At 42.9% G+C, this 15,927-nt stretch overlaps 2 protein-coding genes across 4 annotated transcripts; both read left to right on the forward strand.

Annotated features, from left to right (window-relative positions):
* Position 1: 1 nt before the first annotated feature.
* On the forward strand, positions 2-2,399 carry E1B28_009111 (uncharacterized protein). Of its 3 annotated transcripts, none has more exons than XM_043153976.1 (11): positions 2-349; positions 409-522; positions 579-620; positions 680-777; positions 832-1,036; positions 1,099-1,207; positions 1,269-1,408; positions 1,479-1,751; positions 1,798-1,842; positions 1,901-2,194; positions 2,266-2,399. In XM_043153976.1, the coding sequence occupies exons 1-10, from the start codon at positions 167-169 to the stop codon at positions 1,904-1,906; spliced, it is 1,215 nt and encodes a 404-aa protein (XP_043009262.1). In that variant the 5' UTR covers positions 2-166; the 3' UTR covers positions 1,907-2,194; positions 2,266-2,399. The 3 variants fall into 3 exon arrangements, with proteins under 3 accessions (XP_043009262.1, XP_043009260.1, XP_043009261.1); XM_043153974.1 differs by having other exon boundaries at positions 1,809-1,842; XM_043153975.1 differs by having other exon boundaries at positions 409-620; positions 1,809-1,842.
* Positions 2,400-2,492: 93 nt separating this feature from the next.
* E1B28_009112 (uncharacterized protein) lies at positions 2,493-4,212 on the forward strand. Its single transcript, XM_043153977.1, has 10 exons — positions 2,493-2,679; positions 2,737-2,756; positions 2,824-2,833; positions 2,891-3,148; positions 3,207-3,235; positions 3,298-3,371; positions 3,423-3,739; positions 3,807-3,893; positions 3,955-4,036; positions 4,086-4,212. The coding sequence occupies exons 1-10, from the start codon at positions 2,638-2,640 to the stop codon at positions 4,100-4,102; spliced, it is 936 nt and encodes a 311-aa protein (XP_043009263.1). The 5' UTR covers positions 2,493-2,637; the 3' UTR covers positions 4,103-4,212.
* Positions 4,213-15,927: the final 11,715 nt, after the last annotated feature.

Raw genomic sequence — 15,927 nt, forward strand, 5'->3', positions numbered from 1 at the left:
ATCCATCTATCCCATCTGCCCTCAGACTGGCCGCGTCGCCATCTTGCGCAATTCCGATTTCAACCAGACAAAACTTATACCTCATAAGACAAAAATTTCAGGCTAATGGACCTCTCAACCTCACTTACGACAAGTTCCCTTCCATCGAGGTCGTTTCGAACTCGCGATGCCTTCTTCATTCTCAAGTGTTCGCGACAATAAGGATGCATTCAAGAACCCTGACCAAAGGGCCATGTCCAACGGACCTTTCTCTGAAGATGGTGAATCGTTTGACCAAGTTCCTCAAGGGAACAGAAGGATGGGGGCCGTCTCTGCGGTGATGCTGATCGCGAACAGGATGATTGGAACGGTACGTCTCGCCAAACCCATTTCCTCCCATTTCGTGCTGAGTGATATTTTGTTCTGCAGGGTATCTTCGCCACGCCCGCCTCAATTGTTGGCTCGACCGGTTCCATAGGCCTTGCATTGTTCCTTTGGGTAATAGGTGGTATCATCGCCGCTGCAGGCCTTGCATTGTATTTGGTGAACTCGATTTTTCTTGGAAGCATGCCATCCCGACTGTACTCATGGAGGGTTAGGAATGGGCTACTGCATTACCGCGCTCTGGGGGAGAGAAAAACGTGCGTGCTCTTTCCTCGATAGTTCCTGATATCGACGATCTGATCTATTGACCTTCCAGTACCTGGAATTTTTCTACCTAAAACCGCTATATTTCATTTCCTGTGTATATGCCATGTATGCAGTACTACTTGGCTGGCCATCGGGCAACTCTGTTTTGTATGTCCCTGTCTTCCTTGTGGATCTTGTACCCATACTGAGGACATGCCGTAGCGCGGGTGAAATGCTGCTCAATGCCGTAGATGTGGAAGTCGGCCAATGGAATCAACGAGGGATCGGGTTGGGTGTCGTCACTTTCGCACTACTCGTCCACGGTGTTACGCCCAAGTTTGGGATCTACCTTTCAAACGTGTTGGGGCTCTTCAAGATTGTTGTCCTCCTCTTCATCATCTGCACCGGCTTCGCTGCTCTCGCTGGAGTGCGTATTCCTTATATACAAGGTTGCCATGACCGTGATTGACCGATTATCTTTTGGTTCAGCGTGTTCCCGGTGGTGCCCCAGATAACTACACAAATGCTTTTGCAGGAACGAGAACGGATGCGAATGCGTTTGTTTCGGCTCTGTACAATGTTATCTGGTCTTTCGTGGGTACGGATATCTTCGTTTTCTCGCTGTTCGTACATGCATCAATTCCTGACCACCCCTTCAGGTTATTCCAACGCCTTTTATGCCATGTCTGAAATCCGTAACCCAATTCTAACCGTTAAACGCGCCGCACCAATGGCTATGATCGTCGTCACCGTCCTCTACTTGTTGACAAACGTCGCATACTTTGCCGCCGTCCCAAAAGTATGATCCATCCTTTTTCTTTTTCTGGTACAATGAACGTTCCTACTTACTACTGGTTCCGCTTCTCTAGGAGACCGTTTTAACGTCAAAGCGACTTCTCGCCGCTGAGTTCTTCGGGACCATGTTCGGTAGAAAGGCCAACCGGGCTGTCTCTGTCTTGATTGCACTTTCTGCCATTGGAAACGTCCTCGCGGTCCTGTTCAGTCAAGGAAGAATCAATCAAGAACTAGGTCGTGAGGGAGTGCTGCCATTTTCGAAAATTTGGGCATCAAACAAACCGTTCAACTCGCCTTTGGCTGGCTTGAGTCTTCAATGGATAGTGACTGTCATCATTATACTCGCTGTGAGTTAACTCGTCCTTCTATTCGCTTATGATTTTCATTTTGAAGTTTATTTGTAGCCTCCCCCTGGTGACGCCTACAACTTCATCCTCAGTATGTACTTGTTGCGCTTCGTTATATTGATATCATTTGACCTTTAATGCCCATGCAGATTTAATCTCGTACCCTCTTAACATCGTCAACACCTTGATATGTATTGGGCTGCTGTGGATCTATTTGCACAGAGCCGAGTACAGCTGGAACCCACCTGTCAAGGCTTCCTTACCGGTCGTAGTGTTCTTCCTTCTAGCCAACCTATTCCTCGTCGCTGCTCCTTTAGTTCCACCGTCAGGACAAGGACCTTACGAAACATTGCCCTATTGGTTACACGTCGTCGTCGGGTTTGGTGTACTTTTCCTCGGGGCTTTGTACTGGCTTGTATGGGCTGTGATCTTGCCAAAGATAGGTGAGCACTTTTTACAGCTTTTAATACTTTCTCGATGAATAGCTTGCTAAACTTGTTTGGGTACTTCTTAGGCCATTATAAGCTGGTGCGAGAGAAGGAAGTCGCCAGCGATGGATTGACACGAAACGTTTTCAAAAGGGTCCCTCTGTCTGGATCTTCATGAGTATCATACGTATCTCCAAAGAACTATGTAATGCTATACCAGCTTTTATATTCCGATTCGTATAGAGATGAAGCAAGGCCATGTCATGATTCATGCGCCGGGGCGTTCGGTACGGACCATATGGAGCCCTAAACTTCGGGTTCTCTACTCGCCTTCTACAGTAATTAACAGCACTCAACACAGCTCGGATCTTGGACGAGTCCTCTGTACTCTATTCGCCACATATATATAAGCCGTTCATTCAGTTTCAACCCCGTCTTCCTCTCTCTAGATCATCGTAATGTCGCCTTCACCGCGTTTTGTCAAGGCTAAGACTGTAGCAGTAAGTGTCGGTGTAGAACCTTCCCAACGGCATGAACTGATCGCAACATTCGTTCAGATTGTGGGGTGTCCCTTCAGGTATACCATCCAGTAATGACCATGGTGGAACGAACTGACTTTTTACTCGATGGGAAATTGTGTGCAGGGGCGGTCAGGTAAATTTAGAAATCAGGCTCACTTGACATCGAAATTCAAACTCAACTGCTCATCAGCCTAAACTTGGCGTCGACAAAGGTCCAATCCATCTCGTCGAAGCAGGACTCGTCGACCAGCTCAAAGAACTCGGTTGGAACGTCAAATTCGATGGACACCACCAATTCGAAGAAATTTCGGCCGCGGATGACCCACCGATTGGGAAACTAAAGAATCCGAGATTAGTTTCGAAAGTTTGTGAATCTGTAGCGAAAGTTGTTGGAGGACATGCTGAGAATGGGGAGCTTCCTCTTACTTTGGGCGGCGACCATTCATTGGTACGTGCCTTCACACTTCCCCCCGGTCTTCAGAGAGAACTCATCTGAGGATCGACAGGCAATGGGAACAATCTCGGGCACCCTCAAGTGAGATTGTTCGATCGTTTACAACGGAGAAAGCGAGGGACTTATTCGTGTGTTTTGAACAGGGCTCATCCAGACGCATGTGTCGTTTGGATAGATGCACATGCTGATATCAACACCGCTGAGACGACAGATTCCGGTAAGGTTATATAAATCTCCACTCTCATCATCCCTCATCCGCTTTTGCCAGGAAACATTCATGGCATGCCCGTATCCTTCCTCATCGGAATTGGCGAGAAGGTCTCCGAATTCGCATGGGTCAAACCAGCTTTGAAAACCAACCGAATTGTGTACATTGGTCTTCGTGACATCGATGCCGGTGAGAAGCGTATACTGCGAGAGAACAATATCAAAGCGTTCAGTATGCACCACGTTGATAAATATGGGATCGGGAAGGTTGTCGAGATGGCGCTGGATCATGTGAATCCCAACAGGGATTTACCCATTCATTTGAGTTTCGATGTGGATGCGTTGGACCCTAGTGTTGCTCCTTCGACTGGAACACCGGTAATGATTCTCCGCTTGCAATTTTTTGTTTGAGCCATGGTTGACAGAAATGGTGTCTCCCTCACAGGTTCGTGGTGGACTCAGCTTTAGAGAGGGTCACTATATATGCGAGGCTATCTGGGAGACCGGTTTGCTCGCCGCTTTAGACATAATGGTATGGTGATCACCACTGTTGGCGGTTTTCAAGGCCTTATCCATTCGTCTCCCTTTTACAGGAGGTCAACCCCTCATTAGCTGATGGTGAGGGGGTCGCGCAGACTGTAGCCGTAGGCTGCTCCCTGGCCCGCTCAGCCTTAGGTGAGTGGGAATTTCTTCCCGGTAACTCGTCGTTTAAACATTCCGGCAGGTGAAACCTTGTTGTAAATGTTAGAATCAAATGTACGGTTGCTCAAGAGATCGCAACCCTATTTTATATCGACTAATAGGCCTAGCTATGTGTTGAGCATTGTCAAGAATACAGTGGTGTCTACTTGTTCAAAATGTGAAGTGTGAAGACACGAGTATCACAACCCATCTTCACGCGGCGGGTAATCGAGAATTCATGATCACCGTACTTCAGGAAATGACTGCTTTGAATGACCGGAGTCTGTTCTCGGAACTTCTAGCATGCTAGCGCTGTGATTTAGTCGGATTTCCTTACCTTGCTGGCCGAAATTTTCAAAGTTTAGATATGAAGCAAGCATATCACACGGTCAACATATTTGGCCAATCGAGCGTGGCCGGAACAATTTCTTCCTCCACTAAAATGTCTGCCAATTTCAATAGTCTATTCCCAGTGAATTCAAGCTAAAATGGATATGTTTACATATACGCTATCACAAACAACGTCTTGCAGTTTTAGTTATTTCTCTGCGTCTTCGCCGTCTCACAGGTTATCGAGTTATCGTAGGTACATTTTTGAGCCTTCTCGGTGTCTTTGGTATTGAAACAGCAGGGTGCAAGGCTGTCAGCCTATATGCACAGTGGATGACTTACTTTGTAGGACTTGAGATGATAACTTGTTAGAGTTAAAGTGGTAGGATATTCGTATAGAACAGCCTGTATTTACATGCTGTTGTTATCTAGCTTTTATACTACTTGGTAGGTATAATAATAGCTATATCGTGCTATGTCGTGCTAAGCACGTCTGTGAGAGTTAGAACTAAAGATAGTATCTAATGAATGTGTCTGAGTAACAAGGTTCTTGTTATCTCTAGAGGTCATATAGCTATTGGTAGATATAAGTAGATGTGAGAGAATGCTCAGTCATCTACTGTGAGGTCTATAAGCTATTGGTAGATAAGTAAACTATCCATGTGAATGATAGTGTAAATATAGTGACAGACGTATGTACATGAGTAACTACTAATGTCTATGGAGTCTTGTGTCTAAGTCTTGTGACTGACACGGTCACATGTTAAACGATAAGTTCAACACTCCCCCTCACTGAATTCATGTGGTATAGTAATACAGAATCAGTGGAAAGTTAATCCAAGTTCTTTACGGCATTTTTCAAACTTGATTTTGTCTAGGTTCTTCGTGAGGAGATCTGCAGGATTTTCTGTTGTAGGAGAATAGAAGAGTGTAATCTTCTTTTCAGTGATGCATTCGCGAATGTGATGAAAGTGGATGTCCATGTGTTTGGTTCGCTTTTCTTGTACTTCGTTACTGCTTAGAAATAGTGATCCTTGATTGTCGCCGATTAGTGGAATTGACTCTAATGGGAATCCTATTTCTCCAAAGAGGTTTTCAATCCATCTAATTTGTCTAGCACAGTCGGATAGTGCCATGTACTCGGCTTCCGTAGATGATAATGCAATGGTCTTTTGTTGGTGAGAAACCCAACAGACTGGTGCGTTGGCAAACTTGATTAAATATCCAGTGTGTGATTTTCGATTACTAGGGTCTGTTGCCCAATCTGAGTCGGAATAGGCCATGAATCCCATGTTAGACTTTCCATCGAATGTGAGTGTATATTTGGAAGTTCCTCTAAGATATTTGAGGATATACTTTGATCGATCAAGATGATCTCGGGATGGATTTGCGCCATGCTGTGATAGTTTGATAACAGCATGTGCAATGTCAGGTCGTGTTCCAAGCATGAGATAAAGTAGTGATCCTATTACTGATTGGAACTGTGATCGAAGTTTTGGATCTGGAGTATTTGTGTTGGTAACTGGCGTATATCCACCAGGTAATGGTGTGTTTGCTGATTTTGCATTTGTCATATCAAATCTTCGGATTATTTTTTCAAGATAGTCGCATTGATCAAGATAGATTTTTCGATTCTTGCGATCTCTCCTAATTCTCATTCGAAGAAATTCCTTCGGTTCTCCTAAATCTCTGCATTCCCAGACTTTCATAAATTCCTTCTTCTTTCTATTGAGAAGGTCCTTGTCGGATCCCATAAATAGGGCATCATCGACATAAATGATGGCAATAACTGTTTTGCCGTTTTCTTGGAAGATGTATACGCCAGCATCTGAAGTGCATCGTGTGTAGCCCATTTTCATCATTGATTGTGTACACGTATGCCACCAAGTTCGACTGGCTTGCTTCAGGCCGTATAATGCTTTGCGTAACTTCCAAACCTTGTCTTTATCCTTGACGAATCCTTCTGGTTGTTCCATAAAGATTTCTTCCTTTAACTCGCCATATAGAAAGGCGGTTTTGACATCGAGCGCTGAGATTTCCCAGTCTTCTAGTGCTGCTAATGCCAGAAGTAGTCGTACTGTTTCAAAGCGTACAACTGGTGAAAATAGTTCGTCGTAATCTATGCCTTGGATTTGTGAAAATCCTTTTGCTACTAATCGCGCTTTGTAGCGTCCATCTGACTTCTTGTCGAATACCCATCTACATTTGATTGGTTTCTTGTGTGTAGGACGGTTTACTACTGAAAATACTTGTCTTTCATTTAGTGATTTCAGTTCTTCTCCACAAGCTTTCAACCATTCTATCTGTTCCTCTTTTGGGCGAAGATTTAGGATTTCAGAATAAGACCAGTCTTTGACTGTATCAAAATCTGGTTTGATAGCGGATGAAAGAAATGTTTTAATGAATTGTTCTCCCCCTTCCTGAATAAGTCTAGTCAGAAGCTCTTTCTCGGAGTTTCCTTGTTCAGGAATGACAGTTTCTTTTGGTTTTACTGGTATTTTTTCAGGTATTCCAAGTGGATTAACTGTCTTTTGCCAACTTCGCATGCCTTGTTGTTGGTTTTCAAGAGGATCGCCTGTGTAGACGTTTCCTTCTTGTATTCTAGGTATGCGAACTCTAGGTTCGACTTCTCTAGGTGGCAAAGGATCTCTTATTTTCTGAGATCTCTTATGAGTTCGTGGAGGAGGTTGTGGAGGATGATTCTGTTCATGAGGTTTTTCCTGAGGTTGTTCATCCTTGGGAATATTACATTCAGGATCCGGTATAGGAGTCTCATCGTCAGAGTCATCATTGGGAAGATTCCAAAATTCGTCAAAAGCGTCCTTTTGGTTGGAATTTGGATGGTGATCATTGTGATCATGACCGTCGTAAGGGTATTGGGAAAAAGGTGTAGAATGGATTGGTTTGGAAGATTTGTCTATCTCGATAGATCCAGGTGCTTCTTGTTTGCATTTAGGAAACCATGATTCATCAAAAGTAGCATTGGGGCTAACAACGATAGAGTTGCTAGTAATGCGCATAAAACGATAAGCTTTCAATCCTGGTTCATAGCCAACGAAGATCATTGCTTCTGATCGTGGTGCTAGTTTGTTTTTGCGTACTTCTTTATGATTATGAACATAAGCCCCACAACCAAAGGTTCTGAAGTATGAAACATCAGGTTGTTTGTTGCTATAAATTTCTACAGGTGTTTTCCAATCTCTGGAATGAATTGGAGTTCTGTTGTATACATGAAGAGCTGTCTCAATGGCAAATTGCCACCAGCTTTCTGGTGCACAGGCTTGCTGCCGAAGTGTCTCAGATTTGTCTCGTAGCGTTCGATTGAAACGTTCTGCTCGTCCATTTTGTTCATGTATGTGCGGTGCAGATGACTGGATAGAAATTCCATGTTGTTTGAAGAATTCATCTGAGTTCCTAGAGAAGAATTCTCCCCCTCGATCGAAGCGTAGCTTCTTGACTTTTAGATTGGATAGGTTTTCCACTAATGTCTTCCATTCTTTTAGCCTTTGGAAAACATCGGATTTGTTTCGGATAGGGAAGATCCATCCTAATGAGGAAAAGTCATCGATCATAGTTAAGCAATACTTGTTTTGCTGATATGAGTGGGTTGGAAATTCTAGTACATCCGCATGAACTAATTCTAATTTCTGAGAGGCGCGTTTGTTAGAAGATGGGTATGATTTAGCTGTCATCTTTCCTTTAGCGCAACCTTTACAGATTCCTGTAGTTGGTTCACGAATCGTAGATTTGGTGAAACCTTTGCATGAAGTTTGACACTTGCGCAGCACATTGTAAGATGCGTGTGCAAAACGTTTATGCCAAATAGATGAATCTATGTTTGCAAGAGAAGCCATTATGATTGAAGGTGATTTCTCCTTGGAGAGTACCTTTCCATCAACCCATTTGAGATTATCTGTCCCACTACTGGGATATCCAGTTAGGATTTCAGAATGATCTCGTTTGGATCTGAGAGAAGTTGCTCGATCGTAAGATAAGGTGTAGTACCCTTCTTGTTCGATCTTACCAGTGGATAGTATTCGATATGGACTATGGCATTGGTACATGACTGGAAAAAGTTTTATGACACATTTGTGGCCGTTAGGTTTATGACATTCTATGAATACTGTTCCGAGACCAGTAATAGGCGTGTTAGCTTCACTGCCTGCACTAGTCTGAACTGCGATCGGGTTGCTTAATTCGTGATAGTCAACAAAATCATTGATATTTGGAGTCATATGATGTGTTGCTCCACTATCTAGTAGCCATTTCTCTTGCTTTTCTTGCTTATCACTCATTGCATTTGTAGAAAACGCAAATATATTGTTACATACAGAAACATTGTTACAACCAATTGTAGTTATACAAGAAGTTTGATCAGTGTTGTTCTGTAGTGAGTGATTAGCATTGAGCTTTGAAGTAAAAGAGAAATCTTGCCAGCATTCATAGTCACGACCATAGGTGTCTTCACCATTGTATTCGTAGTCGTTGTAGTTGTGATAGTCATTGGGGGTCTCGGACTCTTCCATTTGTCGATCTTCGTAGGAAATTCCATCAGAGAAACGATGTCTCCTGATGTATCCTTGCGAAGTTTCTCCATGTCTAGTACAATCCTTCCAGCTATGTCCAATTTGCTTGCATTTGAAGCATATGCGTTGTGGACAGTACCTGAAGACGTGTTCCGTACTTCCACACTTGTAGCATTTCTTCTGCAATGGTGAATTGTTGCTGAGCTGTGGTCTGGGGGGTCGTCCGCCAGTACTCATTCTTGCAGCTTTGGAAATTCGCCTTTTATTCTCCTCTGCCATTCTTTTTAGGTAATCTACCCTGCTCTCCTTTTTCCATGGGCTTTTACCAGTATCAACTGGTGGCCAGTTGAAATCTTCAACCATTGGATGAAGCTTTCGGCATTTTTGACTAGGATGAGTGGGGTTTCGGCAGTGAGAACACCATTGAGGTGGATTGAGGGGACAGTTAGCACGAGAGTGCTTAACCGATTCGCAGATATAGCAAAACATCTCGTCTTTGCCTATCTTTAGCTGTTTTCTCTGATTTTTAATCTTCCTCAGAGCTGACCGATGTCTGTCCTTCTCCAATTGATTTATGCGCCTGACATGTTCATTAAAGTCAGATTCTTCGAATCCGGTATTGCATTCCTCGTATGCCTCCCTTTTCCTCTTCAAACTGTTGCGTTTGAGCCATTTTTGCCTTTTCTCATATCTCCGATTGAATCGTCGCTTGATATGGAACCAATTGTGACTGGTCCAAGGTGTGAGATGTGGATCATCAAGATCAACTTCGTTCCTGATGCAGTTCACTGGTAAAGCTTTTGCCAGTGTCATGGATCTTCGGATCGACGCTACTTCTTGAGCAGGTGAGAAGAGTTCCATGGAATTGCTCCCTTGGCCTATAGTCATTGATGTCACAAATTTTCCAGCAGTTCTTCTGCTGTGGTACTCTTTGAGGATTTCCTCTTCTCCAAGATCTAACATGTCGTTTCTGAATCTTTGGACTTTCTCGACCATTGGTTCAACGTAAAACCCATTTTTTATAAATAGAGGGGTCCAAGATAGATCAAGATCCGTCCTTATCACATCATGTTCAGATATGACAGCGGGAAGATATTCTTCTTGAGTTATGACTGGATCGGGTAAGTCTGGAGGTGGACTGTTGATTGAGAAATCATCAAAGTTGATTTGATTCGGGTTTGTATCCGTAAGATCCGGCATTGGATCAATCGTTTCATTCTCTGGTAGAGACATTTCTGGCTCATCATCAGATACATAGATGACTTCGCATTCTAGATCTGATGTTTCCTCCATATGGGTATCTTCTTCTGTATTAGAAGTTTCTTCTATATTGACATATACTGGAGTTGGAGAATTTTCCATTAGGAAACAAATTGTTGCATTTGCATGAACATTGGAAAGTTCTTCTTGGAGACGAGAACTGAATTGCATTGGAAGAGGTTCAGGAGATGGTTGGACTAATCCTCCTGTTTCAGGAGTATTGTTTGGAGTGTCGGATGATGGACCAAATTGGAATAGGTATGGATCATCTTTCTCGTAGTAGGTGTCCGAATCGTATTCATCACCTTCCATCCAATCAGAGTAAGCAGATCGTCTAATCCTTTCTGCTTCTTCTTCTTCTGGATTACAGTTAGGGCACATTTGGTGTGGTGTTTGTACTTCAAATAGTCCTTCAGAAGGGGTTTTTGTAAGACCAAAGTATCGTTCGACACATCTGACTTGAGTAAGCCAGTTGTGATCGATGTTATAGTCATCGACTTTATTCTTCAGAGGGTTCTGAAGATACCAATCAAGAGCTTTGTACTCTAGATTTTCTTCCACAACCTTTTTCCAGCATTGTGGGAGACGAACTTGAATTGGAGCATTATCTCTCCATATGTAATTGTTTTTGAAGAGTCGCACAAAATCAGGATAGTTTCTTCTGGCAAGCTCGTTCATTGATACGATTTCCAGAGAGATATCCCTGACTAGTCGTCTGATATCATTGGCGCTTTGCCATGGATAAAGGTGTGATGAAGTATGAACCATTAGTGGTGGTTCAATTCGAATATTTTCGATTTTTGTGTCCTGATCCATCAGGCTCTCGAAGATGAATTGTCGTGGTGTCATATTATCTATCCTGTAGATATTGACATTGTACTCTCGTCGATGAGTATCTGCAGCTTCTGAACTGAGTGATAGAATAATTTTGTGAATTCCAGTGACGTTCAGTTCCTCTAGTTCGTGAAGCAGGTTATTCTTTTTTGCTTCATCATCAGTGAGGAGAATGTTGTCTATAATGTTGTTCCTAAGATTCCTCCGAAGTTTGAAAATCATTTCGTTGATCAACATTTCTGCTCGTGATGGTTCTCCAAAGGAATTTTGCTGCGTGGCTTCGAGTTGTGTATAGCGAAGTGCAGTAGGATTTATTACGGGAGATGGTGGAACAGTATTTGGCAATCTGGTGTCCAATTCAACCTGGTAGTCAGATTGTGGATTTATATCAGATGCGGTGGAACTAATGGTACACCGAGCAAGTGGTGGTTTGAAAAAATCTGGATTGTCACCAAATGTTTCCATTAAGTCCTTGAAATCTGGGTCGGAAACTGGTTCATGATCAGAAAGTGGTCGTCCAAGATTGTGACTTGTAGACGTTCCTATCATTTGTAGGTCTCGGGTAGTAGAGCTAGGAATATTTGAAGTAGACGCAATTTGTCTTTCTTCTCCATCCCAACTGTAGCCAACACGATTCATGTGTATTTCAACAAGTTGGAGCTCATTGGCTAGTCGTGAACAATTTATTTTAACAGGGGCAGAATGATTTGCGGAAGAGTTTTTATTTTTCTTTCCTCCCCCTTTCTGCTTCTTGTTATTATTAAATTGTTTCTTAGAACCCTGTCCAGGATTCTGCTGTGGCTGCTTCCCCTTTCCTTTTCCTTTCCAGTTCTTTTTCTGGTTGCTCTGCTGAGCACCAGGGTTATATTGTTGAATCGGGTTGAAGTTTCGATTCTTTTGACCATTATTCCATTGTGGTCTAAAGTTTGGATTGAAATGTTTCAGTCCAGTGACTCTCGCAGTATTCGATTGTACCATAGACATCGATTGTTTTTGCATCCACTCGGTGGATACCATTTCAATAATCTTTTGAGTGGTAAATTCCCGCTCAGTAAGATTGTTGATGATGGATATGACGTTCCCGAAAGAAGGAGGTAGCTTGCTGACAATTTGGAAAGCGATGAGCTTATCCTCAAGCGGGTATCCCTTCTCTTGGAGTCTGGCTGCATGGGAAGTGATCTGGGTAATGGCAGGTATTGGATTTACACCATCCTGAATGAAGATATTGTTGTATTTAATATATTCTTCATTCGCACTGGCAACCTTATTGGATTGGAATGCCAGTTTTAAAGCGTCGAAGAATTGCATAGCGGTTTTGTCTTTTCCGTATGAAATTCTAATAGCTTTTGAAGTGCGAAGGTGGAGGTAACCAAGGGCTTGCTCATTTTTCTCAGACCAAGTATTGTAATTGGAGACAGAAGTGTGGTAAGTTGCATGATCGGTAGCAGCAATAGTAGGTGCCGCAGTAGTCAATGCGGTTACACATTTCTGTACTCTACAGTAGTTCGTGAATGTATCAGAAAACTCTTCCCATTTGCGTGCATTGCCATCGAAGATAGGGATGACAGAGATTCCGGCAGTAGAAGGAGTTTCGGCGTTATTGACCATTTGGGTATAAAGAGGATATTGCCTGTTATTGGCAATAAGGAAGTCTGATTCTGGATCATTCTTCACAGAGAAGGCTTTGTCAGAACCAGAGACTACTGGAATGTTAAATCCAGTGGGAGTTTTGACGTAAACACCTGATTCTTCGGAAGAAGACATTTGCTAGAAGAAATAAGATTGTAAGCAAAAGCTTTTAAACAATCTGCTTTCTCTAGATTATGAGTCCGTTTGGCCACAAACGGTCGTTATCAATTAAGATAACTAATTCCATGTGTCATGTGTCACTTCAGTGATCCGGTCTCAATCCCGGACTCACTATGTATAGTAAAAATCTATATGCCAATAGAAAGCTTTTTGTTTTAAAGTTTGTTGATCGATCTGCATCAGTTACACAAGCTTTCTTACATGAAACCCGCAGGTTCATGTTTAGGCATTGTCCAACGAGCGATCCCAAAACAACAAACTTATAAACTACTAGGCGTTTATATGACTGATAGCATATAGTGGAGGTTTTACTTATTTAAATACGAAAGTGACCGTGACTATTTTACAAGTTATCTAACTTGGGGTCCGAACGGTTGTCCCAAGTGAATCATCCGTGTAAATGGATGAAACCTTCTCAGTCTGCGTTGCACAAGCGTGCGGGCACGACCAGAGGAGTAAGAAGTGTAAAATGTAGATATAGGGCTTGTACGAAAGTGAAGGCCCATGATACTAGTATAGAGGGAAAGGGATAAATGAAATAACTCTTGCCTTTATGCCATATCTGATATCCACTGGTGAACTTCTCTATGTCCCGCAAAGGGTCATAGGTCTGTCCGCCGTTGACACTGACTAGGGTGTTTTGTGGCGTCCGGGGCCCATAACCTATTGAAACAGCAGGGTGCAAGGCTGTCAGCCTATATGCACAGTGGATGACTTACTTTGTAGGACTTGAGATGATAACTTGTTAGAGTTAAAGTGGTAGGATATTCGTATAGAACAGCCTGTATTTACATGCTGTTGTTATCTAGCTTTTATACTACTTGGTAGGTATAATAATAGCTATATCGTGCTATGTCGTGCTAAGCACGTCTGTGAGAGTTAGAACTAAAGATAGTATCTAATGAATGTGTCTGAGTAACAAGGTTCTTGTTATCTCTAGAGGTCATATAGCTATTGGTAGATATAAGTAGATGTGAGAGAATGCTCAGTCATCTACTGTGAGGTCTATAAGCTATTGGTAGATAAGTAAACTATCCATGTGAATGATAGTGTAAATATAGTGACAGACGTATGTACATGAGTAACTACTAATGTCTATGGAGTCTTGTGTCTAAGTCTTGTGACTGACACGGTCACATGTTAAACGATAAGTTCAACATTTGGGAATTAAATCCTATATATAATGGGACAAAGAGACCTGATTATCAGCGATTATCAGCGATTATCTCCAAAAAATGATCTATGCGACAGGACCAGGGTAAATTAAAGCGGAGATCGAAATTTCCTGCGTGCACGACAATGTCCCCTCCCTTTGAGCTACAGTAACATAGTATTTTTCATGTTCCTGTTTATTTATTCCTACTGTTATCTGACATGCATCTATACTTCAACTGTTATGAGATGTAACTTTTATATTCCCACACACTTTTTTGGTAATAATTTGTCATCTCTCACTGTCTCCTCTCCCCTTCTCTAACTGTACTGTTTTTCCACAGGTTACAGGTTTTTCTGTGCATGGGACAGGGAGGGAATGGGGTAGGCCACCCTGTACAAAGTTCTGTACACAGTACAAGTCCTCCACCTGCTATTTATGTCGCCCACTATACAACATGTACTGATTTGGCACAGAATACTTTCCCCATGGGTTTGTACCTGTAAAATGGGATAGAGCATGGCCATACCTGCAGATAGGGAAGTTGGAACAGCACGGGTTGGTGGGTTTTCCTGTGCATGGGATGGGGCTGGAATGGATTAGTCACCCTGTACAAGTCCCATACCCACCATACTTTTTTCCATGGGTAACGGGTAGGACAGGTGTAATTACGCCTCTGACACAGGATGTTCACAGAACAGGTCATGTGATATGAATACAGTGGGCCAAGGGACACAAACTTTCCCCCCATGGGTGATTCATGCTGTTCACTACCTGCAGAACTCCTACAGAGCGCAAGTAAGCAGGTGTATAAACATGCAAAAAAACTCGGCACAAAGGGCCGGGTCATAAGCTTGTAAGTACTTACGAGGGAAAGAAAACGATGTTGAAATCGGCAAGTCGTGCCGCCTCGCCTATCAGTTTGCCATGCGACACTTCGACACTTCGTGTACATGTGTACGAATCGGTACTATTCTGGTTTCCGATGTGCAAATGACAAGGATATGCAAAATTGGATAAAACTTGGTCTTCCCGTTTATTTGTGGGCTCGGCAATTTTTTTTAGGATCCGTAGACTACACATGAGCTTGTATGTACAGTTGTAGCCACTGAATTACAAAGGATATGAAATGAAATTTAAAATATAGCTCAGATCTGGTCGTGATTACAGCGTGACAGCCCAGGAACGGTACATTCCGGAATATATCTCAAAATTTTAGATACGTAGTTAAGTGTAAACGAAAACACTAGCATTAAATACAAGGTTTCAGAGGCAGGGGAGTGAACGGTAGTGTGGAATAAGCCAAACGATACAGCAGAGGTCCCAAATCGACCTGTAAGCGAGACGGCAGTGAGCTGGCCTGGCGCGAGCTTTGCTACTTGCCGAAGTCTTGCCGGACGTGACGATACGTGAAAAAACGCTTTGCACTTCTCGAATCACCCTCGGACACTCTCCGAGGTTTCTTACAGCTATCCTAAAATCCTCATAAATTCAGGTTAACGTTTTGAGCACTATTAAAATACTCTAGTCAAATTTTTGATACGGTAAGTGGTGTGTGGAAGTGGTACTCGAAAATGTTGCATATCCCTAAACAGAATAGTAAAGACCCTCTTGTTCTTCCACACGTTCTTTTTAGAGCGCTGTTTTACCCCATCAGATGTCTGAAATTGTTCAAACAATCTGCACATCGACAAGCAGTATGCTGAACCGCTTTTCAGTCTGTCTTTCATGGTATTATATATGGACCATAGCCGCCACCAGGATGTACACCCAACCCAATATACCCAATATTACCCTAATGGCTCGGTGACGGGAGTACGAGGACTCTGGAAGTACGTCAAGCTTTAACCTCATTGCCCAAGCCTACTAAGACATCGGAGCTCTTCTAAGGCCTGCCCAACTATGATTGCCATTTGAACACCAATGTGAGCCAAGTCTAACCAAGTGTGTTGCGAGGTGATGGTCACCACACT

The sequence above is a fragment of the Marasmius oreades genome, chromosome 5 (genome assembly GCF_018924745.1).
Source record: "Marasmius oreades isolate 03SP1 chromosome 5, whole genome shotgun sequence".
Lineage (NCBI taxonomy): Eukaryota > Fungi > Basidiomycota > Agaricomycetes > Agaricales > Marasmiaceae > Marasmius > Marasmius oreades.